Source organism: Ciconia boyciana, chromosome 25 (assembly GCF_034638445.1).
Source record: "Ciconia boyciana chromosome 25, ASM3463844v1, whole genome shotgun sequence".
Classification (NCBI taxonomy): Eukaryota; Metazoa; Chordata; class Aves; order Ciconiiformes; family Ciconiidae; genus Ciconia; species Ciconia boyciana.
Genome location: NC_132958.1, coordinates 3,846,460 through 3,874,380, shown reverse-complemented (window position 1 = coordinate 3,874,380; position 27,921 = coordinate 3,846,460). Strand labels below are relative to the sequence as shown.

Genomic DNA, 27,921 nt, shown 5'->3' with positions numbered 1-27,921 from the left:
GAGCTTTCCCCTTTGCGAGTGAAAGGGGGGGCAATCAGATGGGGGCACGGGCATGATTGCTTGGCTTTGGGCTTCGAACCGATAGGCAGAATAGGGAGGGAAGTAGCGTATTTAAGCCTAGTAAGCCATAATTGTCTGGAGTTGCTACTAGGCTATTGTAAACACGCAGTAATCAATTCCTGGGCACAGTGCCTTGAAAGTCTGGGATCTCTACAAAACGCCAGGACGCGTCTGAGGCATGCGAGTGTAGAAACCTCCCTCGTTCCTCATTCCAGCCCCTCCGGAGCTCGCGAGGGCTGTTCAATGTCCTTTACTCGTCGTTACCCCACTAGTACCTGGCAGCCCCCATGTCCCTGTGAAATAGCTGCAAACCACGGGGAACTGCAGCGATACTGGAGACGTTTGCTCTCGACATCTGTGGTTTGCTTACTGGGTGTCCAGGAAGAATTGTGGTGCCAAGTGACTCCATTCACTTCCATTTCACTTTAAAACACTTCGAATGTATTTTTAAATCTCTCTTCTGCAAGTTGCTGACCTTCCATACATCCCAAATCCTCCTCTTCATTGATGATGCGTCTCTACTTTCTTGCTTTGCTTTGAACCAGGGATGCCATGGCTGGCTGCTTTCTCCAATCCTTAGCAAGTCCCTTGGTTCATTTGTAGTGACTTTCACTTTTCAGTTCTCATGCTAGCCCAGAAAATTGACATGTAGGGTGCAAACACAGGAGGTTAAAGCTTTAAATCAGAATAATTACAAATGGTTTTGTGGGGACCATTCCTTCTGTTAACAGATGCAGTAAAACATTATTTTTGCTAGCCTTAACCACAGCTTAAATTACCTGCCACGGGCCCTGTTTCTGTTCAGTTTTAAAATTCAGAATTTGCTGTCCAGTCCTTTTCTGTAGGGTTCAAGTCTGAGTTAGACACAGACGGGTGCTTTACAGCTCCTTGGGGCTTTTAGGGATAGCTGGAGTGACTAATGTAGAGCTTACCTTGCAGGTTCACTGCTTAAATAACGTGATATCTAAGGTGTCTGTACTGGAAACTAACTTGAAACTGGTTTATTTTGGTTCTGGAGGTTGTTTCCATGCCACAGAGGCTGGTTCCCGGAGATCTGTGCACCAGATCAGCAGTGTTTTAAGTGTAGAACTGTTGACAGGCTTCACGGTTCACATTCTCGAAGTGTGTGCCGTTTCTGTAGCATGTCAGCCTAAAGGGTAAGCTCTTATTAGAGGCTTTAATCCAGATCTTCAAGCTTGCTGTCATTATGGGTTGTCCTTCCAGCACTCAAAATCAACAAGGGAAATGTGATAACATTTCCCCATACTAGATACCTGCTGGTTTAGCTGTCAGCTTGACAACGTATAGCACAGAAGGGTAAGCGCACTTGCTTTCCAGCCCTTCCCCTCTTCACGTAGCCTCTTTGGAAAGCCACCATGAAATATTTCTGGGAGCCTGTTGAAAATGATTGTTTCAGTTGGACTTTGGTCTGCGCCTCCTCAAAGGCGATCTTTTTACAGGTGTTGCTGTTCAGATAGGGGATGTGGAAAGCCCTCTTCAAAGCCAGAAGGCTTTACTAAGCTTGTTTTTTGGCTAGGCTTTTCCTGTTTTGAACTTGAACTTCACATGACTGTAGCGTAAGCAGAAAAACGGGGGCGGGGGGAAGTCAGTGGGGAAGATGAAGTTTAATTCTTCTAATGTTTAATGCACTTGATAAAATGTCTATCAAGATGGCTGTCTGTTATACTTGATGGTCTCTGGTTTCGATTGCAGTGGGACATCTGGAGCGCACATCTCGCTGCGCAGCTGGTTTTGCTTTGCTGCTCTGAAAATGGGTGCTTTTAGCTTTGGTTTCTGCTGGAAGGAAAAGCTGCCCCCACCCAACCCAGAGCCGGTTTCAGCTGAATGCAATCTCATTTGTCACTTCTCCAACTCAGGCCTAATATAGAGAAATGCTCAGTGTGGCTTTCCCCCACTGGTGAAGTTGGCCAAGATAAGATCTACTGCCGATTATGGAGCTGGGTTTCTATCAGGGTTCCACTTTGAATTCAGCTTGTTGGGTGTCTTCCCAGAAACACTTAGTGAAGTCTACGGATGATTAGTGCCCTATAAAAGGTTTTTATTACATGCCATCTCCTCCTTCCCTTTCTTGCAGTGCGTGCTGTATTTATGGAGTTTAAAGATAAATCATCCCAAAACATTGTTCCTCCTTCGAGGGAACCATGAGTGCAGGCACCTCACAGAATACTTCACCTTTAAGCAGGAATGTAAGTATCAGCAGTGTAAGGATTTAAAAGTATTAACGTGTGGCGACCAGGCGTGGGTCTTAATTTTCGTGCCTGCCATGAGTGGTATCGGTTAGCTCTGGAGCTGTAAAAACCTGTCGTCTTTTTTTTCTGCGTACATAGCTCGTCTCTTGTTTCAGCTCCTGCTGAAAGGAAAAAAAGCCAAATGTATAAGTCTTGTAAAGTAGAGAGCGCATGTTGATGTGGCCTTCTGGTTACAAAGAATGAGCGTGGATGGAAGAAATGCGAACACATCTTCCCTGTCTCGCTGATGAGCTGGTTGCACACACACACACCCCGCACACCCCCCACACCCCCCCTGACTTTCAGGCCCAGCAACATATAATTACTGCCAAATGACTTTCAGCTCCAGATTGTGCAGCTGGGATCAGTGATTACAATTGGAAGCAAATAAAGGATTTGTTCCTCAGTGTTTGCACTAGGGAGAATCATTACCTTTAAGATCATTTTAGTTGAGTTAAAGATAGTTTCGTGCAGCATTTACATATTTTTAAACCAACGATGATGAAAGTTCGGGGAATGACCCCTCTCCCCTGAGGATGACAGTCATTCCTCCAAGCAATAAAAAAGGTATAAACCAGCAATGTGCAGCTCTCTATTAGGGAATAGTTGCTCAAGGACCCAACCTCAGGAAGTAGTTACGGGCAAGGCACAAGTCCAATCTTTAGCCCTTCAGCTCTGGATGCTGCTGGACAGGGTAGAGCTGATAGGTACCGAGATAATGACATCTGTTTACTTAGAAATGAGTTGGAAAACACCAGCCAGCTCTCTGCTGGATACTGTAGTCATCAGATGGTGGTAGATGAGCTCCTGTTGAGCTGGGCTCAATTTGAACCAGAAGGCCAGAGGTGAAGGGGTTTTTTCCCCTTTGGAAAACAGAAGATACTGCCTTTCCGCTTCCTGTATCGTAGCGTGCAGCTGAAAAAACCTGTTAGTATCTCTGAAATAAAGCTGGAAGAAAGGTAAACTTTCCATTCATGCGCTTTTTTGCTTTAGACAGAGATGGGTTTTATAGCAGTAATGGGGCTTTCTCAAAGGTCTGGCTATGTTGACATATCGCTGCCCTGCGAAGGGGCTGCAGATGCAAGAAGACACGCGCTTGATGTCCGGTGATCTCTGCTCCTGCTCTCTGTTCTAACGGGAAGTGTTGAGCGAGATTTCTGAACATACTTGGAGGCTTGCTGTAAAAGCTAAGCTGCTTTCGGAAAGGTCGTGGTATCTCTGTTTAATGTATTGAAACATCCTCTTCACCTCTGTTAAGATGAGGCATCCAGCAGAGATTGTGATCGCTCGTAGTCCCGACAGATCCTGCGTGAAGAATGATTTAACTGCAGGCATCTTGGTCAAATTCTGACTCAAAACACTCGTGTCCAGCCGAAAAGGCAATTCCTATCTTAAATGATTGTGTAATATTGCTATGCCAAATTAAACAGCTGCTACATTTCCCAGTGTATAATCTGCTTAGCAGTTGAGGCTGGTAAGACTCTTTGAGTCTAGAGGTGCAGTATGAATGTAGGAAAGCGATGGGATGGCTTTATTAGTATCCCAAGTTTTCTATTACAGTGGCAAGCGCCTAGCCTCTTTTCTATGTTAATCTTAGTGCAGGTGTTCTAGGCAATAGCTTGAAGGGAGATTAATATTCTTGACCATGTCCAGATTACTGTGAAGCCTTTTTATCTTCGTGTCCAACAAGCGTTTTCTAAGTCAGCATTTTCACTAATACATGGTTGCAAAGTTTGACTTGGTGGGCCATAGGCATAGAGTTTCCATATCACCTTAGGAGTTAGGTTCTTTGAACTTATTTATCAGCACTTTGGCTGATCAAAGCTTTGCTTGATGCTTCTTATATCATGTAGGTTTGGAGGCATGAATGACTTCCCCTTTATAAAAAAAAAGAAAATATTTTTTTTAAAAAAGCTCTCCTTTCAGCCTGAGCAGTCTTTGTTGTGTAAATGGGTAAATGAATTCAATTCTTCCCTCTCTTCCCCCCCCCGCCCCCCATCTTTCCAGGTCGAATCAAGTATTCGGAGCGAGTGTATGATGCGTGTATGGATACATTTGACTGTCTTCCTCTTGCTGCCCTCTTAAACCAGCAATTTCTGTGTGTTCATGGAGGACTGTCTCCAGAAATCACGTGTCTAGATGACATTAGGAAAGTAAGTAATCTCCGTGGTCCTCTCACATAGCTTACAATTAATAGTGTGGTTAATGGCTTGCTTGATTCCTGCATGGAGTTCCAGGTTGAGGCCCCTGTGCTCTGCATGTCCACACCGTAGGGGTGTGTATGGTGCTGCGGCTTTTACCAGCGTTGTCCTGATTTTGCATACGTTTTTCAGTTAGACAGGTTTAAGGAGCCTCCGGCCTTTGGTCCAATGTGTGACCTGCTCTGGTCCGATCCATCAGAGGATTACGGCAATGAGAAAACGTTGGAGCATTTTGCCCACAACACTGTTCGAGGCTGCTCCTATTTCTACAGGTAAGTGGTGTTTTAGGGGGCTCTGATGGACTAGAGCTTTTTGTCTCCCCTTACACTAGGGTGTATGGGGAGATAAATTGCTATTCAGATCACTCTGTGGGACTTTACAGCATACCTGGCTCTGAAATAGTCTTCAGTTGGCTCTAATGCACAAAATCTTGTTTGTTTTTTCTTCTCCTGTAACATTGAGCTCTCTTTTGGATATGTCGCTCTATGAAATTGTGGTATCGGACAGCAGAGATGTTTCTTTGAGCTGGCAGGGTGCCTTTTGAATGGTTTTCAGGCATTGGACAGTACCAGGAGCTCCAGGAAATAATCTTTTCCTGTCTAAAAGAGAAGCATTTGTGCTGACAGACCACTTGTAGCCCGGCTGATAGGGAGGATTTGGCACCAGGGGTCTGTTTAACAGAATGCTTTGCAATTAATTTTTGAATTATGTAATACATACTGGCCTTGTTTGGGGATGCTGGACACAAACCGAATGGATGCTGCGAAGTGGCTGGTTCCTGAAACCGAGACCATAGGTGCTATCTGTTCTCCTGTGCTACATGCTAACGTACGCTTGCTTTTTGTTTTCCAGTTATCCTGCAGTTTGTGAATTTTTGCAGAACAATAGTTTGTTATCTGTAATCCGAGCTCACGAAGCCCAGGATGCTGGGTAAGTGCTGCAGCCTGGAAGCTGAGCAGGCTCCGTCTGAGTTTGTTCTATCCTTAGCAAGACCAGTATGTTTAACACTGGACCTGTTTTTCAGGTACCGAATGTACAGGAAGAGCCAGACAACAGGCTTTCCATCGTTAATCACAATCTTCTCTGCACCAAATTACCTAGATGTCTATAACAACAAGGGTAAGGCTGGCAAGGCCAGAGCTCTGCTGCTGTTCGGATGTCGGGACTGTCCTCACGTGCTTAGGAGATCCCTCTCCATCTTCCCTCCCCTTGCCCATTCTGCCCTCTCCTCTAGTTGCATTCTTACGCATGAAATGAAAAAGAGCTTTATATGTTAAATTGACGGCAGCTGGGGAGCTGGAAGTGGCTGGGTTCTCTGACTCGAAGACTTAATGTATTACTGTGGCAATTAGCTGTCAAGTTATAAAGCCTAGAATAATGCTTTCGTTTCCAGCCACATGACAACTAAGCGCTATTGATGAATGCTGCCATAAAAGAGAAGCTGCTAGTAATGCAAGCTTTTAACTTCGCTGTGCCCCTAAAACCTTACGAGTATGATGGGGAACTTTCCTCAACTGTGGGGTTTTTTGCCACGCACTTTGGATCTTGGCCCTGTGGTTATCACTTCTGATTTGCATAAATTTTAACAGCTTTGTTAAATTGACCTTCACTGTTACAATGAGCTTTAGTGAAACAATGTAATGGGTAAACTGAAAAATATTGCTTAAGCCTGCTTATTTTGGAGAGCTGGTAGTTTGATTCTGCATGAGTGCAGCCTCTTGTCGATAATGAAGTTTCGTTAGCACAGGTACAACTCCCAGAAGTTGACAGTGCCTACGGACATGTGTTGTCTTTCCTTTTCTCTTCTAGCTGCTGTACTGAAATACGAAAACAATGTCATGAACATCAGGCAGTTCAACTGTTCCCCTCATCCGTACTGGCTTCCAAACTTCATGGATGTCTTCACATGGTCTTTGCCTTTTGTAGGGGAAAAGGGTAAGAGATATTTGGATTTCTGTTATGAGTTGCCTGGTGACTGGTCATAGTATCCTGAGTGTTAGAAACCTGTCCCACGGGCTATTGAATGTGTTGGGAGAGTGTTGTAACTCATTAATATCAGATAGCACTGGGAAGTAGTTCAGGTTCAAGGAGATCTGCATATTACCGGGTAAAGTTCATGTGAAAATAATTGTTGATACGTGTTTTAGAAAGCTTTTACCGATAAAACGATCGCTTCTTGCTATTTCTGCATTGCTGATGGAGCCGATCTTGGGGTGGTGTAGCCCCACCTCAGAATTTGGAGACATTTCTCTTGCTCTGGGTTTGCAACAGAGAAATTAAAATCTCCTGTTGGCTTGTGGCCCACCAAAAAGGAAGCATTCACTTCAATTTCAAGGCTTATTTCATTCTGAAGGAGGCGAGGCAGCTTAAAATATGACCGAGACTTTGCCTCAATTCCTCAGCAAAAGGGTTTTTTACGTCTCCTGGTGAGTTTAAATTCCACTCCGACGTTGTACGTTTGGAGTATGACTTAAAGGTCTGAAGTGGCAAGGTTTTTTGACTTTGAGGAACCAAAGGTTGAATTCCCCCCAGATTTGACATTCTTGGAGCCAGGTGGCCTGTTGTGCGGGTCGGGGTGGGGAGGTGGGACCTTCAGCGGGCCCAGGCTGTTCTGCATGAATGTTGGCACCCCGCTCCCCACGTCTGTTTCATCTGTGATGTGCTTGGACTGCATCCACCTCCTTGGCAGAAGGTGTAAAGTATGTCGTCTGCTCTGGGTACTGCTGCGAGGTACCAGCAGTATGCGGCTAAAAGTGTCTTTGGGCTTCCACTTCCAGAGTATAAATGACCTTGAAATCGTTTGCTTGTCCAGCTCATCCTCCAAATACCTCTGTCTGCCAAGTGTGCGCACCAGGCCTCTCTAATCTTCCTGTCTGTACTTCTTACAGTCACAGAAATGCTCGTTAACATCCTCAACATATGCTCCGATGATGAGTTGATTTCAGATGGTGATGAGACATTGGAAGGTAAAAAACGCTGTTACGACCGAGCTGGTAACAGTGGGGGGGTGAAGGTGGGGAAGGTGTATGACGCTAGCTCAAGAGTGATCAGCACTTGATTTATAGCTGGATGCCCAGCCAGGGTCTCCAGTTCCTTTTTGGCCAACCCTTGTGCAGTTCTGGGTAGGAAACTTCCCCCCCCTCCTTTGCTATTCAGTCACAGAGAAATTAAATTATATTCACTGCGACAGACGCTTCTTGCCAGCTACTCTGGAGAACGGTTTCCTGCTCCTCACAGAGACTGCTTCCCAAGTGGTTATTTTTTCCCCCAATTCAAAATTTTCTGCACCAAAATATCTACCCAATCTTCTCATCTGTTGCAGTGAACTCCTCTGTAAAGCGGCTTCTCATGTCACCCCCAAAAAAGCAGAATGCAGTTTTTGGCCCTGGTTTTAAGCTATGCATGAAAGGGACAAAACAGTTGCTGATCTGATCTGGAGTTTCTATATCGGTGGGGTCGCTTGAGAGCGAGATGGTGACCCAGAGGAAGCACAGACGTGGGGCGTGCAGCGAGAAGTGGGGCTGTGAGCATGCGGGGGGGGTCCAGGGGAGCTGCCTGTACAGATCCGTGTAGGGTGGAGGACAGTCAGTCCCACGGAGAAGCAGAACACCGTTGTGGTACAACAAGGTGCCGCTGCTTCGGTCAACAGGTTGAGACTTTTAACCCGCTTCTCCCATTGCATTTCGTTTTTGGTTTTTTTCTTTCTCCCTCCCATGAAAATTAAATTTGTTTCTTCTATCTCTGTCTTCATCTACTTGTTTCTTGGTGTCTCCTCTCCCTGAAGATCACTACATTTCAAGCTATCAGAAAGGTACCCAGCTAGAATTTGCTACAAGCTTAATTTTCACTGCCTGTGCCACCAGATTCCTTGGAGTGGATTTGAATAGCTGACTAGTTGGGCAGTCTCTTCATCCCCTTTCAGTTTTAACATAAGCGCCGTGTGTTTTTTAACCCTTCTGCGTTCCTCCAGGAACTTGAGAAACGGGGTCACGTTTCTATCTGACTTCTGAATGCAGCCACTTAGTGCATGGCTGAGCCATCGGTGCATGTTAGACCTCCGGTTTGGCTTGTACTGTCCTAATGTGTAGTTGGGCCATGTGAGGAATCTCAGCTGAGAGGAGATGTATTTGTTACCTCTTTTACTTTTGATTTTTTTGTTTGTTTTCAGTTACCCTCCATGCTTTTCTCTCATGTTCGGTCTGTATAGTGGAAGGGGAGTTCACATATCTCACTTTGTGTTTGTGTGGGGTCAAAGCAGAGTTGCAAGGCTCCGGCCAGCCATTCACTGTGCGCGTTGGATGCCAAAGCTGATGCTTGCGTGACACTCCTCCCCGCGGCGAGCACAGCCCGGTGTTCTGCAGTGTTCATCAGCAGTCAGATTCGTCAGTGTTCTGCCTTGCAAAACTGTGTCTACATGGCTGAGTCATTTGTGTTACATCCTGTGTAGTGTGATCAAACCTGGTGAGCTTCGAACAAGACCTATCCGATCCGTTTCCTTTGGTGGTTCTACTCTCTTTAGACCTTTAAGTCCGTGTGTCATCTCATTGGTGTTGCCCTTCTCGCTGCCATCCTGACCGCCATCCTCTCAGCACTGTTCTTTCAAGAGTGTAGCTGTGAATCTGTAAACCATGATTTCTTTTCCTGGAGTCAGGCAGGTGCTTCATATTGACATTACCTGTGCCTGGAAAGCAGGAAACCTTAAACATGCTGGTATTTGTTTTTTCTCTCCCCAAGGTGGGACAACAGTCCGTAAAGAGATCATCAGGAATAAGATTAGAGCCATTGGGAAGATGGCGCGTGTCTTCTCGGTTCTTCGGTAAGGAAGAAGCTTGTGATTTGGGGTCTGGGTAATGGGGGACATTGGTCAGGCTGCTCCAGGCGGGCAGAGTCCTGCTGGGGAAAAATCTTATGAGACTGTTGCTTCAGAGTAGATGGCAAAGGCTCGAGGTGGCGGTTTCTGTATGCCTGGTGGGCTGACTCTCAGCAACCTTCATCTCGAGCACCGGCACCTTTGCCAACAGAAATGCTGCTGATTAGGTATATTTAGCCCTTTCAGGATGCATTTGCTGTGCTGTAGCTCTGATGCGTCGTGGCTGAGTAAGCAGAGGTCCTGTATTTACGAGGCAGGGTTGTGCTCGGTGCCCAGCAGATCAGACGCGTGCTGCCTGTGGTCAGCACAGGGCAGACTCCAGCTTTCATGCCGCTCACCGCTAATAGTCTTGCGTGGATCTAACTGAGCGTTGCATTAATCTCTCGGTAACTGGTTGCCTTGGCTCTTATTTGCAGAGAGGAGAGCGAGAGCGTGCTGACTCTCAAAGGCCTGACTCCCACAGGTACACTGCCCCTGGGAGTGCTCTCAGGGGGGAGGCAGACCCTACAGACTGGTGAGTACGAACGATCCTCCTCTCTGCAACTCTGCATCCCCTCTGCAGTCTTATACCTGGCCCTCAGCTGCCCCGAAAACCATTTGATCAGTTCCTGTAGGCGTACTTCAGGGTGCCAGGGGACCCGAGAGATGGTTCAGGCCCACGGGGGGGAAAGGTTCAGAAACAGGGAAAAGCAGAAATGTAGGTGGGGATGTGGAGAGCCTTCCAAGATGTCCCCATATACCCTTGAGGAGGGGAATGTGAGGAAAGGAAGACAACAAACAGCACCCTTCCTAAAGCATGTGTATTGCTTTATTGTATGTTTCTGCAACAATTTTTATCATTTATTTCCCTTCTAACGCTGCATGATAAGCATCCTCTGCTTCACCTATCTGCTGCTGTTGTGTGATAGCATATATATGAATGTATTGGTAAACACGCCTGCTTGTTTGTTCTTTGTTAAACGAAACCCCTCTGATTTTGACCCTATGAAATTGTGAATCCCAAACAGTGGAAGCTTAGATTTAGTTGAAGGAAGGAGATTCTTCCAGGCCTGTATGTTTCATATTAAGACTTCTCTCGGCACCCTGGTTTTGATCTGGTTTTGGAGGTTTCTTTTCTGTGCTTGCTGGCAAACACTTTGCTCCCTCCCTCAGCAGCCAACTGGTTATTAGACAGCTTATTAGTGTGCTGAGAGCAGGACTGAGCTAGCGATCTGCGTGCTTTAAACTCGCAGGGCAGGGAGATTGGCTGATGGTCAGGGAATGAGTTATCACAGTAACATGTGTCCCCAGAGGGAATCCTGTAATCTAGTGTTTTAATCCTTTCCTGCCGCCAGCCTTTGAATGCTGGCATCTAACCAGCCTGCTTTTCCCTTCCTATCAGCGCTGGGTAATTTCCTGCGGGCTCAGAAGAGGGCTTGTTCTGGGATTGCCTTGCCTTGATTAAATAGTTCACAAGTGAGAAACATGTAAATATTGCTGCCCGCTCCTGGGGGCCGGGAGGATGCGGTATTGCTCCCAAACTCATGGGTTTCTCTGCCCGCAGAGGAGGATGAAACTTTTATTTTTTTTCCCTTTTTTTATAGCAACCATAATGGTTTCTGTCGCCCCAGTTCTGCTGCAGGCATGGGAACAGAGCCTGAGTGGGAAGGTGGCTGTTACAGCTCGGCTCGAGCAGCCAGCTCGCTCACGGTGCCGCAGCTTTGCCCCTATAGCTGACAGCTCAGGGAGCGGGTCGTGCTGCGACGCTCTCCTGCACCTTCCCCTCTCGGGGCGGGGGGTCCTCTGAGGGGCTACCAGGCAGCTCCCCCCCAGTAAGGAAGCTGAGATTTGTACATCTCCCTGAGACAGGACAAACAAGCTGGACCTTTGCTGCTGCCTTACCTGACCCTGCTTGCCGCCTCCTCCCGTGGCTGCAGGCTTCCCACCCCTTGCTGCTCCCAGCGCCCTGTGCTCCCCTCAGCAGCACCCTGCTTTTCCTGCCCTTCTCACGCTCCTTTTCCCATCGTGTCTCCTTCTCTCACCCCTTCCCCTTTTGCACGTCCCTTCGTGCCACACCGTCTGCTCGCAGCAGCCTCCTGGTGAACGTACAGGTGCTCCTTCAGCAGCCGTGCTGGGAGCCTGTCCGCTCAGTGGGGAGAGGAGGGGGCTGCCCCCCTTTTGGGGTGCCTCTGCACCCCGAAAGAGGAGAGACAGGGCTGCAGGTAGCAGTGGCGGGGCCCCTTCCCTCCCTGAGCTTCCTGCCAACCTTTCACAGCAAGGCTTAGCAAAAATGGCTGAGTAAAGTCACCAAATCTGGAGCAAAGATGTTCAGCTACAATTCCATTCTTCCTCCATGGCCTCTCGAGGACCACGTGGCCTTTGTATTGTGTCCAAAGTAAGAAACTGTGACATTTTGAGGCTAAAAGCAGGGGATCTCTTCTAGGGAAGGGCCTCCTCCCAGATGTTGAGGCAGGGACTACCAAAACTTGGACAGCTGCTGCAGCAGATTTAGGAAGGGGGACGTTGCTCAGCTTTATGGTGCCTTGTTGCTTGGTAACACTTTTAGGAGGTGGAGCTGAAGCCAAACTGGATTTCAAGCATCAGCCTGGTTCTTTGTTATAATTCAAGGCATCAGGAGCAGAGCAGCCTGGTTACCTGCTGCTGCCTGCCCTCCCCCGGAGAACAAGCTGCCCCTCTCTTCCCCACTGCTCCAAAAAGTCATCACGTCCCTCGGGGTTACTTCCCTTACGTGGCTCTGATGGTTGGGGCTTTGCTCTGGGATGAATTCCGCATAATTTACCTTCTGAAGGTGGCCAGGGTGCCCTAGAGCCACTGAACTGGGAGCGAGGGGGCTGTAAATGCAGGTGGAGACCCATGGCTTAGTCCGAGACTATCGCTGTCCTTGCCGTGGGACGCCTGCATGCCCGAGCCCTCCAGTGCATGCGGCAGCAAGCCATCTCTCTGCTTCTCTTTCTTTCCATCGGATTTATCTGTGCGATGAGTCCAGCGAACGTGAGGAAAGGAGACTCCCCCGTGTCAGTGCTCAGCAGACGCTAAACCCAAGGGAGTCCCCTTTCAGCCTTCCTCTCAAGCTCCTGTCCCCTTTTTTCCTCTTGCCACTTGGTTTTGATTACGGTCGTCTCCACTGGGGCTGGGAGGCTGTGGGCTCTTGCGTTCGCAGCGATGATGTTAGATCACTCACTGTCACTCTTTTTTTTTCTGTCTTCATTTTTGCATGCCACTGTTCTTCTGTATTGCAGCCACAGTAGAAGCGGTAGAGGCACGGGAAGGTATGGCTAGAATCCGGCGAGAGACTCAGATCATCTCTGTGTGTGCGTGCGCTAATTTTAAAGAGCTTTATCAGCCTTATGGAAGCTTTTTACTCTTGCATCACCAGAAGTGGGGGAGGATGGGCCCCTGCTGGGAAGCAAAAAATACACAGTGGGCTGTTTCAAGTCTATTTTAGCCTTAATGAGGCTATTGCTTAGTGCAATACCTTTATCCCGAGAGTGCCCTGTCTCCAGGGCGGTTTGTGCTCTGGTGTCTCAAGACCTTGGCGTTGGGGTCCTGCAATCTGATCTCGGATGCCTCGTGGCTGAGTTCATCCCCTGGGTAATTCGATCCGGTGAAGGCTGCTTGGTCAAAATCATCTAGGAGATAGCGGATTGCGCGGCTCCGATGTAATCTTTGCCTTCCTCACGGGTGGGCCAAGGTGGTCCCAGTGTGGAGAAGCAGTTTTCTCCCTGTAGTTCGTGTAGAAATGACAGATCCATGAGGTTACTGCCTGGGGAGGTTTTCTCCTCGACAGCTCCATTCAACTACTGATGAATGGGGCCATACCTCTGTGTAGAGAACTTTGAGTACCAAGGGAAGTTTGTTTGTAAACCAGCCAAGTCCTTGTAAAAAGATTTGGCACAACCCCCTTTTTCTTACATTATCTGTAATACAAAGAAGTTAAACATTCGGTCCATATCGTCACCGCAAGGATGATGTACTCAGCCTCGTAGTGATGAAACAGAGATACGCCTGCCCTTGGTGGGATTTCATCACTCGTGAGACTGCCTGTGTGTCTCCTGGTCATGCAAGAAGCCTTGCGTTCGTGATCCAAGGACTAGCCGTTTCCCTCTCCTGGTGTTGCAGCGTGTGGTTTGTGTTGGAGTTGAAGCCTTGTGGTGGTGTCTTTGTTGTGTTGTTTTGGGTTTGCCTTTTTTTTTTTGTTCGTTTGTTTGGTTTTTTTAGTATCCTGTTTTTCAGCTTTGAAAGTTTCCTGAGATTTCACTGTTTGGGGACATTGAGCACTTGTCTGGTCTTCAAGTTCCTACTACTGAACTCTATTAAGAGAGGAACCACGAGGGAGCAGAGCGAATCGCTGCAATCTGGATCCTAGACTTTGCTGCTGTGACCTAGCAGCAAAGGCTTCAACTTCCCAGCTGCACTGTGGTACCCACATGAGCTGGCGATGCCAAAAATCACCTACGGACCCATCTCGTGGTTCCCGGAGCCAGACACGTGCTTTCTGTCACCCTCACTCTGTCCTGTAGATGTCTGGCGTGTGCTAAAGGGCTCCTATCCAGGGATCCGCGGCTCAGACTAACTCTTCTATCTCGGCCCTTCTCTCTGCAGCCATTCGTGGATTTTCACCGCAGCACAAGATCCGCAGCTTCGAAGAAGCCAGAGGTCTGGATCGCATTAACGAACGCATGCCGCCACGCAAAGATTCAATGCACTCAGACGGGCCGGTGAACTTGGTAACCTCAACAAACTCTGCGGACAAGAATGGCACAGGGAAGAAAGCCCAGTAACGGTCCGAGCGCCCAATCTGCACCACTAAAGGATCCAAAACTTAATGAATTTTATTTATTTATTATTGGGGTGGGGTGGGGGCAGGGGAGAAACCAACTTCACCTGGAGGCACGTTCATAATCCAGTTTGCATCCATTCTGTAAGAAAGGTGACCATTTTGTAATTTTTTTATTTATGTTCAATATATAAAAAGTCCATCTTTTTTTAATTTAGAAACCAATCTAACTGCTAGTGCATATATGAAGTGTTGTGCTGTACAGCTGACCTCTCCTCCACGAGAGGCAAACCTCTGTGGGGGGATTAAAAAGAAACAAAAACAGTCCCAGGCAACTTGGGTCGTTGACTTTGGTACAATTCTAAGTTAGCCTGTGCTTTCAAAAGCAGGTCCTTTCGTTGAAAATAGGGTTGGTTTGGTTTTTCTTTTCACAACCGTCTTCTTCCCAGAGTTTGCTGTTGTTTTCTTCGACTTCTTGCCTACCTGCATCCGCTGCTTTAGCAAGCGATTCTGTGGAAGGCACGGTGCATGGTGCAACTGGCTGGGATCCATCCCTCTTCCAAGGTGACGTCCAAATATTCAGGATTAGCTCTGAAGGACTCCAGTGTCTTATACCAATCACGGCACCTTTTCCTTCAGTAATTCAGTTTTATTCCAGTGGAGTCCCAAGCAAAAAAGTAACCTCTTAATCAGAATGGGAGAAGCGCTGCCCCTTGTTGTAGCTCTTCCCGACGCTTCGGCCGTTGGGACTCGGTGCAGGCAGCTATACGCTGGAGTTTGTTCGTGCAGCAGAAATCCCTCTGGGAATCCCTCTGATTCGGAGCAGAGGAATTATCTCCAGTCTCTAGTGATCAGCAGGTCTTTGGGAAATCTGCACAGCCTGAATTTTAAAGGAGAAAGGGGCTGATTTATAACCTGTGGACAGAAAGACACCCCCCGCCCCCCTGCTACCACCATCACATACTGCAGAGCCCGTGGCACGCTGCCCTGCGCCTGGCTCTCGAATCAGCCCTTGCTGATCAGTATTTGAATGGTGGGCGTACGAGGTGGTCTCCCCTAAGCCAGCATCGCCTCCCAGTCATCCAGCGTGCATCTTGGGGGGGGGGGTGTCTTTCTCCGACTGGGGCTTACCCCGCTGCTGGGTACCTTGTTAGCCAGCAGCTATTCCTCCGACTCCAAAGGAGCCGTGGGCACATCAGCCTTTCCCGGCAGCTGGAGGGGGTTTTGCTGGCTTGTGATAAAGATTTGGGGAAGGATGGGTCAGGGTGCTGCTCGTTTTTGTAGAGATGTGGCTTGTTGGCTGATGGCCAGCGGTGAGACGGCTTTGCTAAAAAGGCCCTGGTTTGGGAAGCGCATCCCTCCCTCGGCTGCAGGGGAGGGAGGATGGTTTTACGGTAGGTTGGCAGGTAGAAGAGCCGAGTGGGTCTGGCAGAAATTTTGGAAGGGTGTTTGTGCAGTGCTGGAGAGGGAGGGGGATCTCCTGGTGAAAGGAGGGTTTCCAGAGGACGCCGCCTTTGCAGCGTCAAGGGTTTTGAAGCTTGGATCTGTTAAGCGGAGCCTCGTTCTTTCACTTCAACTTTGACCTGAAGTGAGCGTTGAAAAAGGATTTTGTGGGATTCCCGTGTGGTCGCTTCCCTTCCCCGTGTGTCGTTTGAGCCACGTCCTCTTCTGCCTGCGATTGCACAGAGTCAAAGCAGCAGCTTCCGGAAGCAAATCCCTTGCCAGCTTTCACTTCTTTTCCAACTTAACTGTCTATTATGCTTTCTCCGAGCAAGGGCAGCAGGTGAGCGGGCTTAGCCTCTAATAAGGGATATTTGCCAACCCCTTCTCTGGATCTTGCTGTCTTCCCTTTGTGCTCCGGCCCTAAGCTGCGATTCCAGCGACGGAGGAAAACAGCAACTTTGCAGGAAGCTTTCAAATTGTCTTATAATCATACGTCACTTAATTTCACGCCAGCTATTTAGGAAACAGTATCTGTGAGCAGACCACTGGGTTTTCACAAGAGACTTTTTGAGTCACATGCCTCCACTTTTTTTTTTTCCTTTTTTACACGCCCACTGCTTTGCAAAAAGTGCGAGATGTTTTGAGCAAGCTTCTCTAACCCCATACGAGGCGTGGGGCCAATTGCCTTTGTCTGTGAGTATTTCTTCTGTTTTTTAACGGCATCCTTTCTGAAACACAGTGAGCCGATGTGTGGTATCTTCCTCTGAGAGCGCAAACCGTGCAAAGGTGCTGCCCGTGCATGTTCGGGCATGTTGTTCTGACCCAGGCTGGGATCTCACCCAAGCAGCAGTTTTAGTCGGGAGCTTTGGGATGGGTGCTGCAGGGGGGTGCTCGTGCCCCGAGCCTGGCAGCCCCGCGCGTGGGGGTTCAGCAGGGACCGTCCCTTTGCGGAGGGGGATTTGCTTTGCTCGTGGTTTGTGTCCCCCAACCTTCTTCTTCTCGTGCTCCGGCATCGCCAGCTTCCCCGCAAAACCCGTTTTTGGCCCTTGCGCTTTGTGGTTTGCTGCCCTTGCAAAGCGTGGGGTGGGGGGGGGCTGACGGCGTTGTGACCCCCCCCGCCCCCCCGGCCCTGGAGCTGGGTCTTGCCGAAAACGTCCCTGCGGCTGGTGGGGCCGCAGCTTGGCGGCATCCCGGCCCGGGAGGGGCTGGTGCCTGTCGGGGAAGGCGGTTAATGGCTGGATGTTGGTCCTCCCGGCGGGACCAACGGCAGCCGGCACGTATGGATGCCATACTGCCAGGCGAAGCGCGGGTTCCTGTTGCTGTAGCAACGCTGGCGCCGGTCCCCCTTCCCTTGACACGAGTTCCCGAGGGGGTGTGAGGAGCGGCGATGGGGCGCGTGGGTGCTAATTACCCCCTCGATTGACGAACGCTCATCCGGGTAACCCTCTCCGTGCTGGCATCCCTGCCGGCGCAGCCCCGGCCGGCGGCAGGAGCCGCGGGGAAGGCGAGAGCTTTCCCCTGCCCCAGCGCCGAGCTGGGAAACCCCATCCCCTCTTCACCAGCTTTTGGGGAAGAGGGTGATGAAGACCTCGGAGCAGAGGCCAGCAGCCGCTAGCGAGGTCCCTCGCTCATCCCGGCAGAGCGCCCTGCCCCAATCCCCACCACGGCAAAACCAAAAAAATGCCAGAAATACGCAGATATCCCCCCCCTTTTTCCTCCTCCCTCCTTCTCCCCGCAAAGCCAGCGCCTCGGAGCTATGCACGTCTCAAGACCCCTCATCTCAGAGCTCCCGCCCGTCCCTTTCCCTCCCCGGCTGCCAGCCGGAGCTTGGCAAACAGGGCTCCGGGAACGCAAGCCAAGGAGCACGACTGGCCCCGGGGAAAGCCCAGCCGCCTCCTCCGCAGGCTGGCCTCGCAGCCTGGGTTTTTTTTGCATGTTATAGCAAGGTGCATGTAACAAGGAGGGGAGTCGGCAATGGGTCGGGTGGTGGGTTGAGTTCAAGCTTTTTTTTATTTTTTTTTTTTTTTAATTTTTTTGGCGTTGGGAGAACCTCTTGCTGCCCGTGCCAGCCCGGGAGCCTGTGGCGGCACTCGGGCACGGATCTGACCTAGCTAGGTGCGGTGGCAGGGATGCGTGGAGGCCGACCGGCCTCTGCCAGGGAGGACCTGAAGCCCCACGGGACACGTGCTGGGTGCAGTGATGGTGATTTTAGGGTTCTCGATGCTGAAGGATCATACGCCCGTTGCCTGGAGACTGCCTCCTTTTTTTTTTTTCTTGCTTTTTTTTAGTTATGTTTAAAGGAGAAAAAGAAAATGGTGAAAATGTTATTTATTGGCAGAAATTATTTAATATAATTTCTTTTTTTTTTTTTGTGAACAAGGAATGAATTTGTTAGAACTGTCTTAATGTAAATTGGAAGTCATCTTTAAGGAAAAAAAAAAAAAGTTAAAAATTGACACAGTCACTCGGCTCCGCTGTGGTTTATTTTGGGGTGTGCTGGGATGCCTGGCTCCTGGGACGGAGGGCACGGCAAGGAGCCCCACGGGTGCTGCCGGGAAGGAGGGGAGGAAGGTTTTAGGGTGTGTTTTATGGCCTCTGCCTTGCTCAGGGCCCCTCTCCAGGGCCAGGGCAGCGCCGAGACAGCCGTCTCCCAGCCTCCCCGGCACGTTGGCACTTGTGAAGCCGCTCCCGGGCGCTTTTGTTGGAGAGCTCTCGGCTTCCCTCTCCTCGCCCCTCCATCCTTCTGAGTAAATAACCCTCCTCCCGCTGCCTTCCTGGGTGCCAGGAGGAAGAGGAGGGTATTTGCTGGCTCCTGTTTCACCCCCTGGCTCCTTCCTCGTCCCTTTTGCCGGGTGCCTCCTCCCTGCCGCGGGCTCGCAGGGCTTTGGTGGGCAGCCCTGGTGTTCGTGCTGGCCAGGCTCCGTCCCCCTGGGTTACAGCTCTGACGCTGGCCTGGTTCCCCCGGCTCCTGCCCGGGGATCCCCAACTTGTGCCCCGCTGCAGGGCAGAGCTGCTGCAGCCATGCCGGCCCTGCCATCGCCTGCTTCTCTGGCCGGGGAGCTGGGGCGAGCCGGCCCCCAGCTGTGGTTGCCACATCTGGCTTCTCCCCTGCAGCACCTCTGCCCGCTGCCGGTGTTGCTGGGGTCGGCATCTCACCGTCGAGCTCGGCTCACCGCATGCAATCCCTTTGCTGTCTCTGGCTCCTCACCGCGGCTCCCTGGGCCTGGCGCGGCCGTGGCGTGACCGCCGTCCCCGGCTGACGGAAGCGGCCAGGGTGCACCCGGGGAAGGGATGCTCCGGCTCTCCCACCCCTTTCCCGGGTCTTTCCACCAAACGGTGGGGACCCACCAGCAACCCGGCATCGCCGCCCAGCCCCGGGCTCCCCGACCCTCGGCGCGGGCAGGGCACGGCGCTGGTCTCGGCAGCGAGGAGCTGCGGCAGCTGCCCACGGCAGCCCCGACCGAGAGAGCATCGCCCGGCCTGGCCGCGCGCTCCCGGCTGGCATCGCTGCCTTGAGCAAACAGGAAACACTCGCCCTTTGTTAATCCTGTCCCGGGCTGCGCGTTAAATATTTATCTGCGAGAGGAGGCTGGTGCTGGGAGCCGGGCGGAGGGAGGCAGGGCCGGCCCCGGAGCCTGCTCGCCCAGGACGGTGCATGGGGCCGCGGAGGTGAGTCTGGTCCCTGCCGGGGGGCAGCTGGCCCCCCACCGGGGTGGGCTGCAGCGGCGTGGGGTGGCCGGGACCCCGCTGCCCACGGGAGGGCATTGCCAGCGGGTGCCGTGACCTCTAGAGCCGTCACTCGGCACGCGGTGGGCTGGAGGGGACCGTCACCGCCTTGGTGGGCAGGGTATGGGGTCTGGGCTCCCCTGGCAGGGTTTAACCCTTTTTCCCGGTGCCCGTGGCTGTGCCCCCATCCCCGCTGCCCTCTCTGCCCTCGTGTCCCCGAGCTTCTCCGGCAGGACCAGCTCCTGTCCCCAACCTGCTTCCTCCCTGCCGTGTCCCCGGCTTGCACGGGAGGAGCTGCCCCACGGACGGGAGCTGCGTCCTCCAGGGCTGTGACAGCGGGGATCATACCCGCTCTTGTCCCCTTTGTCCCCTGGGTGCAGCATCGCAGCCCGGCAGGGCTCGTGCCGTCGGCCCCTTCGTCCCCAGCAGCAGCTTCTGGCGGGGAACGGGTGGCTTGGTGGGGACCGAGGGATGGCTGGTCCTTGGCAGCAAAGCCACCATCGTCCTGCGCGAGCTCCCATGGGGACGGAGGCCTCAGATCACGTGGGAGCGCGCGGGACAGAGGAAGGGCCAAGGCTGCCCTGTTTCGGGGCTGTCAGCAGTTTCGGGGAGCGGCAAGCAGGAAGCGGCCGGTGGGTGAGCGTGGCGGAAGCCCGGACACGGGTGCTGCCGGAGGGGATGAGGTGGGCTACGGGGCACGCGCAGAGCAGGGCATGGAGGTGTTAAATGGGGGTCCCCCATGCCCAGACCCCTGGGGGACGGAGGGGATGGAGGGTCCCCTGTGGGAAAGCAGGCGGCTTTCACCGTGCCCCCCGTGCTCGGGGGGCTGCGGGAGCACGGAGCCCCGCTCCCCACTCAGGTCCTGACCTCCACCGGGCGCTTCCCTCCCCATCCTCTCCCAAAAAGCCCCTCCAAGCCCCCGGCTCCATCCCGGTGGGGGGGCAGCTGTTTGCAGGGGGGCTGGCGGCACCGGGCTCGCCCCGTTTCGTAAGCGGGGGCCGGGTGCACAGGAACGCGTGCGCGGGGCGTGGGATGAGTTCAGCCTCTTGGCTCGCCTCCCTGGATCCCATCCCTGGAAATGTCACTGGAAACTCTGAATGGGCCGGCCCCGCTCCAGAGCGGGGAGCGCTGGGGGGGGCAAGCGCACCCCAGGGGGGCCAGGGCACGCGGTACCGGCTGCCGGGGAGCACGGCAGCTGCTGGCCCGGCCGGGGGATGCTGTCGGGGGGCTTTCACCGCCGGCCAGCCGCGACGCGCTGAGGCCCCCGCTCTCCTTCCCCTGGCAAAGTTTGCGCCGTGCATTTTTCTTCCCTGCCGCTCGCAGCTCCGTCCCGCTCGCCGCAGGGCTCCCCGAGGCCCCGGCCGCACCGAGGCCGGCACTGCCCGGGGGCCCCCGGCCGGCAGCGCCCAGGAGGTAAGAGCCGGCTCGGGGGCCGGCGAGGAGGGGGTGACCCATGGGGACCTGCTCCTGGGGGCCAGGCTTCGGGGGACAGTCTGCGGGAGCAGGACGGGGCTGAGCCCCACGGGGCTGCAGGAGGGCACTGTGCTGGGAATGGAGTGGCAGTGGTTGGGGTGCCCTGGGGGGGTGGGAGTCTGCACCCCACTGTCTGTGCCCTGGGGCAAGTCATTCCTGGGGCCTCAGTTTCCCCGCGGTGGTTATAACCATTAATTACAGCCTCGCGGGCTGCAGAGCCTCTGGTGGTGTCGGGAGCGAGGAGCCGAGGGGCCCCCAGCCCGCTCTGCCCTGTGTGTGGCACGCAGGGCACTGTGTTGGGCTACCAGCCCCGCGGCAGCACCAGCTGCCCTCTTCAAGGAGAGCTCTGTGCCGTGCCGGCTTCAGCACGGGTCCCCCGCGGCATCTGCGAGTCCCATGGGCGATGCCCGTGCCCTGGTGGGGATGGAGATGCTGGGGGACAAACAAGGACACGGGTGTCCCCCGAAGGTTCCCAGGGCTGCTCTCGCCCCTGGAGCCGTCCCACGCCGACGCAGCCCCGCAATGGTGTCGGGAGCCGTTATGGGGGTCCCGGCTGCCCCGTGCCGCGGCCCTGGCACCATGGTGCAGCCGTGAGTCACGGCGTGTTGCCCCGCCGGCGGGGTGGTGCTGGGCTCGGCCGCACACTCCCGCCGCCTCTCCCCTCCTTCCCCTCTCCCTTCCCTGTTTGCGCTGCAGGGTGGGGAAATAATTCTGCCTTTTCGTGTTCCTCGGCCCCGAGGAGGCTCGGCCCTGGCAGCTCTCCTGGCGCGGCACTGCCCGACGCCGCTGCTGCCACGTGCCCGGGCAGGAGGGCACCGGCGCCAGCCACATCCCACCGTGCCGCACCGGGATGCCAGGATGATGGGCAGGCAGCTCAGCCGTCGCCATATCCCGCCCCGGGGTGTTTTCTCCCCAGAGAGCCCAGGGGGGGCTGGATCCATCCGTGCTGCAGAGCTGGATCCGGTCTGGATCCGGCCGCGGTGGGGTTGGGGCCGCATGCAGAACACATGGCGGAGCCGTGCCAGGGCTGTTTCTGCCCGGGAACAGCCGCTTTCCCTGGCACCGTGAGCGTCCCCGGGCTGGGGACAGTGCCGCGGTGGTCGTCACCCTGCCATGGTGTCCCCTGCGCCCGTGAATAACAGGGGACGGTCCCCGGAGGTGGGGATGGGGCTGGAATGGGGGGTCCCCCGGAGCCCCCAGCCCTCCGGCAAAGCGCGGTGAGACAAAGCCACCGGAGAGGAGCATCCGGCAGACAGGGACAGGACCCGCCGTCAGCGCAGCCGCTTTACCCCACAGGGCACGGGTAGCCCCCGGGTGCCATCCCGGCACCCCAGGGCCATGGCGGGCCGGCTCCTGCCCCCTGACACCGGCCAGGCTCTGGGCGTGGAGGACATCCCCCCCTCGCACCCGCCACTGTGGGTGCCCCCGCAGCACACGGCGACGCGGGTGAGTGGGGCCGGGGGCTGCTGCATGCCCGGGGGGATTGCGGGAGCTGCTCCGCCTCCACCCCTTTGCCACCGCCACGTTGCCCCCGCGCCAGTCCCCTCCTTGTGCCGCAGGTGCCCGTCATCCGCCACCGCGGCTCGAACACGCTGAATTTCGACTTCCACGACCCGGCAACCCGCAGCGTGGCTGAGCACGGCCGGGTGGCCCCCAGGAGCTCAGGTACCTGCCCCGAGCATCCCCGGGGACGTCCCCGCGGGCTCCCCCGAACGATGCTCAGCAGAGGGCGAGGTCTCACCCTCACCCGCCTCGTCCCCAGTGAGCGAGTGGTACCAGACCTGGCCGGCCAAGGAGGCGAAGGCACCCAGCACCCCGGCGCCCGCCAGCCCCATGCCCGGCCCCGGGGCCACCCCCGCCTGCCCCTGGCCACCGGGCTGGTCGGCCACCTGGACCAAGGACAGCAAGCGGCGGGAGAGGCGCTGGGTGAAGTACGACGGCATCGGGCCGGTGGACGAGACGGGGATGCCCATCGCCTCGCGCTCAGTGAGTCGGGGGCACGGGGCTGGGGTTGTCCCCACCCCGTCACCCCCTCATCACCCTGCCGTGTCCCCGCAGAGCGTCGACCGGCCGCGCGACTGGTACCGCAGCATGTTCCGGCAGATCCACCGCAAGCTGCCAGGTGAGTCCCGGTGCTGCGGCACAGCACGGCGTGGCACGGCGCCCGTTCACCTCCTCCTCCATCCCTGCAGAGCCGGACTGGGATGCCCATCGCTGCCCCACGGGTAGGCTCAGCCCCTCGCCCACCACGGTGCCTCCGTGTCCCCCCGAGCCGCAGAGGAAAGGGCCGTCGCTGGCCGAGCACCCCGGCATGCCCAACGGGCTGGACTGGTGAGTGTGGCACAGGGTGGCATTAAAATAGTGCCTGGGGACCCGTCCCCTCGTGGGGTGCACACAGACCGGGGGGCTGCTGGGGCTGATCTCCCCCCGGCTCCCCACAGGACCAGCTGGGGCGTCACCGGTGCCACTGCGGAGCCCGGCAGCATTTTTGACTATGAACCAGGGAAATCCTTGGTGCTGGAGCAGCCGCGGCAGGTAGGCAGCCCCGGCACCCCCAGCACCCGCTCAGCCCCGGCACCCCCAGCACCTGCTCAGCCCCGGCACGGAGGGATGCTGATGGGCGCTGCAGCGGGCGCACACCTAACAGCCCCTTGCCCTTTCCAGCCCCCGGCAGCGGCGCCGCCGGCGCGGGCTCAGCCCATCGAGGTAAGCTGGCGATGGCAGGCGGGGGGCCGGGGGTGACAGCGGGGGTCTCAGTGCCCGTGCCGCTGGGACACGGGGTGCGGGCAGCACCAAGCCTCGCCCACCGCGGTCCCATCCTGGCCACGCAGGTGCTGCTGGAGCAGGAGCTGGAGCAGCTCAGCGAGGAGCTGGACAAGGACATGAGGGCCATGGAGACGCGCCGGCACCCCTGCCAGGTACCCCGGCCGCTGCCCGCGCTAGCCTGGGGCTCTTCTGCTGCCCCTCGTCCCTCCCTGGGTGGCACTGAAGGGACGTGCAGGGCTGCTGGTACGCGCATCCAGCTGTGCGCACATCCAGCTGTGCGCACATCCAGCTGTGCACACATCCAGCTGTGCGCGCGGCCTTGCGCGTGCAAGGCTTGAACGTGCGTGTGGCGGGATGCATGCACGGCTGGATGCAGGCAGGGCCGGGTACGTGCACGGCTGGATGCACGCACGGCTAGATGCATGCACAGCCGGCTGGTGGCACGTGGCCGTGGCCCGGCCAGTGTGGCCGTGGCCTGGCCGGCGTGGCCGTGGCCGTGGCCGTGGCCGTGGGACTCTAGGACCCTGTCTCGCCACGCCGTCCGTCCGGCGGTTATTGGCTCTGCACAGCCGGGCGCTGGACTCCCTCGCTTCCCGCGGAGACTCAGCCTCTTGGATGATTAATTTTTCTCTCCCACCCCCTCCCGCTCCTCTCCGGCAGAGCTCGGCGGCTGCTCCCACCGCTCGCTCCCCTGCTCCGGCCTCCCCGGCTGCTCGGTGAGTAGAGCCGGCTGTTCCCCGCACCCCGAATCCCCAAATCCCACTGCCCCGAGCCCCACTCGTGACGGGGGACAGCGGCGGGACAGGGCCCCACGCTTGGGGGGGGTGGGGGGGTGGGGAGAGGGGCGGGCGGGACCCTCCCTCCAGCATCCCGGCTCCCGCAGCAGGGTGGGGGTCCCCACGCATCCCCCACGGACCCCCACGGAGCCCCCCCGTGGCACCGCTGGCCGCCTCGCCCCCGCCACGCCCCGCCGCGGGTGGGGGACCCGGGTGCCGGGCTGGCTGCCCGGTGGGTGGGACGGGGCCGGACCAGGGCTGACCCTTTCCCCCGTCCAGCCCGTGCGGGGACACGGTGTCCCGGGGTTTGGCTCAGCCCCAGGGGAGGTGACGGCGGTTGGATTCCCACTGCCGTGTCCCCATGTCCCCACTACCGCCGGCGCGGGGAGAGGACACCCATGCCGGTGGGCGCTACCGAACCATGGGGCAGGGGGGACACCCCGGGACATCCCCACGGCCCCGTGCCCTGCCCTGGCAGCGGGAGGAAAACAAACAAACAAGTGCTCTGCTTCTTGTAGGACCTACCCTAACCCCTCCAGGGGTGCGCGTGGGGGCCGGGGGGCTGGCTGTCCCCCTGCCCAACCCCGTCTCCGGGCTGGGGGGGGAATTTGGGCTCTTTAAGTGCCCCCGGGAGCGGGGTTATCCATTAGCCAGGCGGCCCTCCCCGGTTCTCGCCTGCTCCACGCTTCCTGCTCCGCGGCAGCAGGGACGTGCCGCCAGCACCGCCGGCAAACTTTGGACCCGTCCTGCCTGGCTGCCTCCGGGACGAGACCCCCGGGAGGGCACAACCGGGGGACCCCGACATCCCGGTCCCGGGGGACCCAGGGGTCCTGGCCACAGGGTTGGGAGCAGGGAGGGCAGGGGCCTGGCAGCGGGGCTGGATGCAGGGCTCAGCCCTGCACCCCTGTCACCCCACAGGAGCCCCCCATCACCCCGCCGGCCGCAGAACCCCCCTGGCACCCACCGCCCACCCGCCAGCCCCGGCATGGAGCGGGGTGGCCTGGGGCTGGCCAGCGACCGGAGCCGTGCAGCCCCCGGCAGAGGTGAGCCCCCCCCCGAGCCGCGCCGTGCCATGGGGCACCCCATGCACCCCGGCCCCACCGGCCAGTGACACCCTGCTCTCTGCAGACACCCTCAGGCCAGGGACCCTCCCCAGCCTGTCCGACATCGGGGACCCCACGGACACCATCAAGAGGGAGGAGAAGAAGGTGAGGCCGGGTTGGTCCCATCCCCTATGGGTTCGGGCATGGCCGGGATGGGGGGGTCCCCGGTAACCGCTCCTCTCCCTCCCCAGATGAAAGCCGCTCGCCTCAAGTTTGACTTCCAAGCCGAGTCACCCAAGTAAGTGATGGCACTGCTGGGGGTCCCCGCCGTGCCCCCACAGTCCCTCGGGCGGTGGATGGGGACCGAAGGAGCCCCGGGATGCGGGGTGGCCGTGCCAGCCGGGCTGGGGACGGGCCGGTGCCCCCCAGGGACTCGGTGTCCCTGAGCGCTGCCGCTTGCAGGGAGCTGACACTGCAGAAGGGGGACATCGTCTACATCCATAAGGAGGTGGACAGGAACTGGCTGGAGGGCGAGCACCACGGCCGCGTGGGCATCTTCCCCTCCAACTACGTGGAGGTGAGCCCCGGGGGATGGAGAGGGGGCGGCCGGGGTTGGAGAGCCTGGTGTTGACTGTCACCCATGTCCCCCCCACCCAGATCTTGCCCCCCACAGAGGTGCCCAAGCCCATCAAGGCACCCACTATCCAGGTGCTGGAGTACGGGGAGGCCCTGGCTCTCTACAACTTCCGAGGGGAGCTGCCCGTCGAGCTCTCCTTCCGCAAGGTACTGCCGTGCCGTGCCGTGCCGTGCCGTGCCGTGCCATGCCGTGCCGTGCCATGCCATGCTAAACCATCCTCTCATCCCATCGCCAGGGCGAGCGGGTCTGCCTGGTGCGGCGGGTGGACGAGAACTGGTACGAGGGACGCATCTCCGGCACCAGCCGTCAGGGCATCTTCCCCGCCACCTACGTGCAGGTGCTGAAGGAGCCGCGGGTGAAAGCCACTGCCGAGGACTTCCCACCCTCGCCCGCCTCCACCAGCCCCCGGCCCCCGGCCGGTTCGCCATCCCCGCAGCGCTCGCCCGGTCCCCGGGGCCCCCCACTTTCCACCGGCTCCCCCCGGGCAGCGGAGCGGGGGCCCGGCGAGGCCGGTGGGTGCCCGTCCTCACCCCGCCACCTCGGCTTCGCCTTCCCCCCCTCCCCAAAGCTGCCCCACGCCGGCACCCCGAGCCCCTCACCGGCCCCCGCCGGCCCCTCGCACCCTGCGGCCGCCCATCCCCAGGAGCCCTGGCGCCCGGCCTGGCCCCCCGAGGAGGTGAGCGAGCCCCCCCGCCGCAGCCCCCAGCCCCAGCATCGTGCCCTGGCACCGCTGGGGATGTGGGTGCTGCCCCGTAACGCTGCACCCGTCCTCTCCCCCTGCAGCGCGCGGCCCCGGGGGCACCCACCAGCACCCGCCCCGAGCCCGCCCCGTCCTACAATGGCTCCGAAATCCAGTGGACCCCGTAAGTAGGGCCGGGAGCGGCACTGTGTCACGGTGTCCCCACGCGGGACCCGTGGCGGTGCGGGCTCTGGCCACGCTGTGTCTCGCAGGTACCGGGCGCTGTACCAGTACCGGCCCCAAAACGCCGACGAACTGGAGCTGCTGGAGGGGGACCGGGTGGACGTCATGCAGCAGTGCGACGACGGCTGGTTCGTGGGTGCGTGGCCGTCGGGACGGGGACAGGGGTGGGGACGGGATGCCACCGCGGCCCCCTCACCGCATCACTTTACCTTCCCCCCCCAGGCGTGTCCAGGAGGACGCAGAAATTCGGCACTTTCCCCGGCAATTACGTGGCGCCGGTGTGACCCAGAGAAGAGGAGCCCGGTGGGCAGTGCGGGGCTGGGGGCTCCCTGCCATCCCGCCTCGGCCACCCTGCGTCCCCGCTGCGTCCCCCCCGTGTCCCCCCACGGGGATAAAGTGCCTCCAGCTCCCTCCTGCCCCTATGGGGCTGCCTCTAACAGGGACCAATCCCCCCTGCGCAGGGGGTCTCCCCCACCCCAGTGCCTAAATCCGACCCCTCCCCACCGCTGCCCAGTGCCTTATTGCCCGCCGTCCCGGTGGCCGTACCTCCCCGTCCCTCTCCAGCCAGTGCCGGGGGGGCCTGGCTGGTGCCAGGCCGGTGCCACGGCCTGGCCTGACCGTGACGGCTGTGACCCGAGATGCCGGCCCGGGGCCTCGCCATGTACCCAGGAGTCGCATTTGCTTCTTGTCCGTCATTAAAGCTCAGCTCAGCCCGAGCCGAAGCCCAGCCTGGTGGCGCTGGGATGGGAGGGAGCCGGCGGGACTGTGCCCACGGGGAGACGTGGGGCAGGGGTCCGTGGGACGCTGCGTGGGGTGGCAGGGCTGTGCGTGGGGCTGTGGTGGCCCCTGTGGGGTTGTCGTGCTGCGTGGCGGTGACATTGTGGGGCCGCGGTGCTGTGCAGGGTTACAGCGCTGTGTGGGGATGCAGTGGTGCGTGGGGGGCTGCAAGGGGGCACGCGGGGCTGCAACGGTGCATGT

General features: G+C 56.9%; 2 protein-coding genes across 6 annotated transcripts in view; both read left to right on the top strand.

Moving 5' to 3' along the window:
• PPP3CC (protein phosphatase 3 catalytic subunit gamma) overlaps window positions 1–14,481 on the top strand; it is a 35,165-nt gene extending 20,684 nt beyond the window's left edge. Inside the window, exons 4-15 of one of the 4 annotated variants that reach the window (XM_072845994.1) lie at window positions 2,156–2,267; window positions 4,317–4,462; window positions 4,643–4,782; window positions 5,363–5,440; window positions 5,535–5,629; window positions 6,320–6,445; window positions 7,399–7,476; window positions 8,295–8,321; window positions 9,245–9,326; window positions 9,797–9,894; window positions 12,620–12,649; window positions 13,983–14,481. In XM_072845994.1, coding sequence (XP_072702095.1) covers window positions 2,156–2,267; window positions 4,317–4,462; window positions 4,643–4,782; window positions 5,363–5,440; window positions 5,535–5,629; window positions 6,320–6,445; window positions 7,399–7,476; window positions 8,295–8,321; window positions 9,245–9,326; window positions 9,797–9,894; window positions 12,620–12,649; window positions 13,983–14,161 — 1,191 coding nt within the window. In that variant the 3' untranslated portion in view covers window positions 14,162–14,481. The remainder of the gene's footprint in view (window positions 1–2,155; window positions 2,268–4,316; window positions 4,463–4,642; window positions 4,783–5,362; window positions 5,441–5,534; window positions 5,630–6,319; window positions 6,446–7,398; window positions 7,477–8,294; window positions 8,322–9,244; window positions 9,327–9,796; window positions 9,895–12,619; window positions 12,650–13,982) is intronic. The other 3 variants (XM_072845995.1, XM_072845996.1, XM_072845997.1) reach the window with 3 other exon arrangements.
• A 786-nt stretch (window positions 14,482–15,267) lies between these two features.
• SORBS3 (sorbin and SH3 domain containing 3) lies at window positions 15,268–27,659 on the top strand. Of its 2 annotated transcripts, XM_072845993.1 has the most exons (19): window positions 20,605–20,739; window positions 22,096–22,245; window positions 22,359–22,464; window positions 22,562–22,785; window positions 22,858–22,921; window positions 22,992–23,130; window positions 23,241–23,334; window positions 23,464–23,505; window positions 23,631–23,717; window positions 24,226–24,281; window positions 25,260–25,384; window positions 25,470–25,549; window positions 25,636–25,682; window positions 25,847–25,961; window positions 26,042–26,167; window positions 26,257–26,697; window positions 26,805–26,884; window positions 26,973–27,079; window positions 27,166–27,659. In XM_072845993.1, exons 2-19 carry the CDS (start codon window positions 22,138–22,140, stop codon window positions 27,225–27,227), a joined length of 2,103 nt encoding a protein of 700 aa, XP_072702094.1. In that variant the 5' UTR covers window positions 20,605–20,739; window positions 22,096–22,137; the 3' UTR covers window positions 27,228–27,659. The 2 variants fall into 2 exon arrangements, with proteins under 2 accessions (XP_072702093.1, XP_072702094.1); XM_072845992.1 differs by lacking the exons at window positions 20,605–20,739; window positions 22,096–22,245 and adding an exon at window positions 15,268–16,293.
• The last annotated feature ends 262 nt before the right edge of the window (window positions 27,660–27,921 follow it).

Excerpts from the sequence above, each read along its gene's own strand:
- SORBS3 (XM_072845992.1), top strand. The coding sequence starts at position 16,177 with ATGCCTCCACTTTTTTTTTTTCCTTTTTTACACGCCCACTGCTTTGCA. Across the intron at positions 23,335-23,463 it reads TGCTGGAGCAGCCGCGGCAG|CCCCCGGCAGCGGCGCCGCC; the intron begins GTAGGCAGCCCC and ends TGCCCTTTCCAG. Across the intron at positions 26,168-26,256 it reads TCGAGCTCTCCTTCCGCAAG|GGCGAGCGGGTCTGCCTGGT; the intron begins GTACTGCCGTGC and ends TCCCATCGCCAG.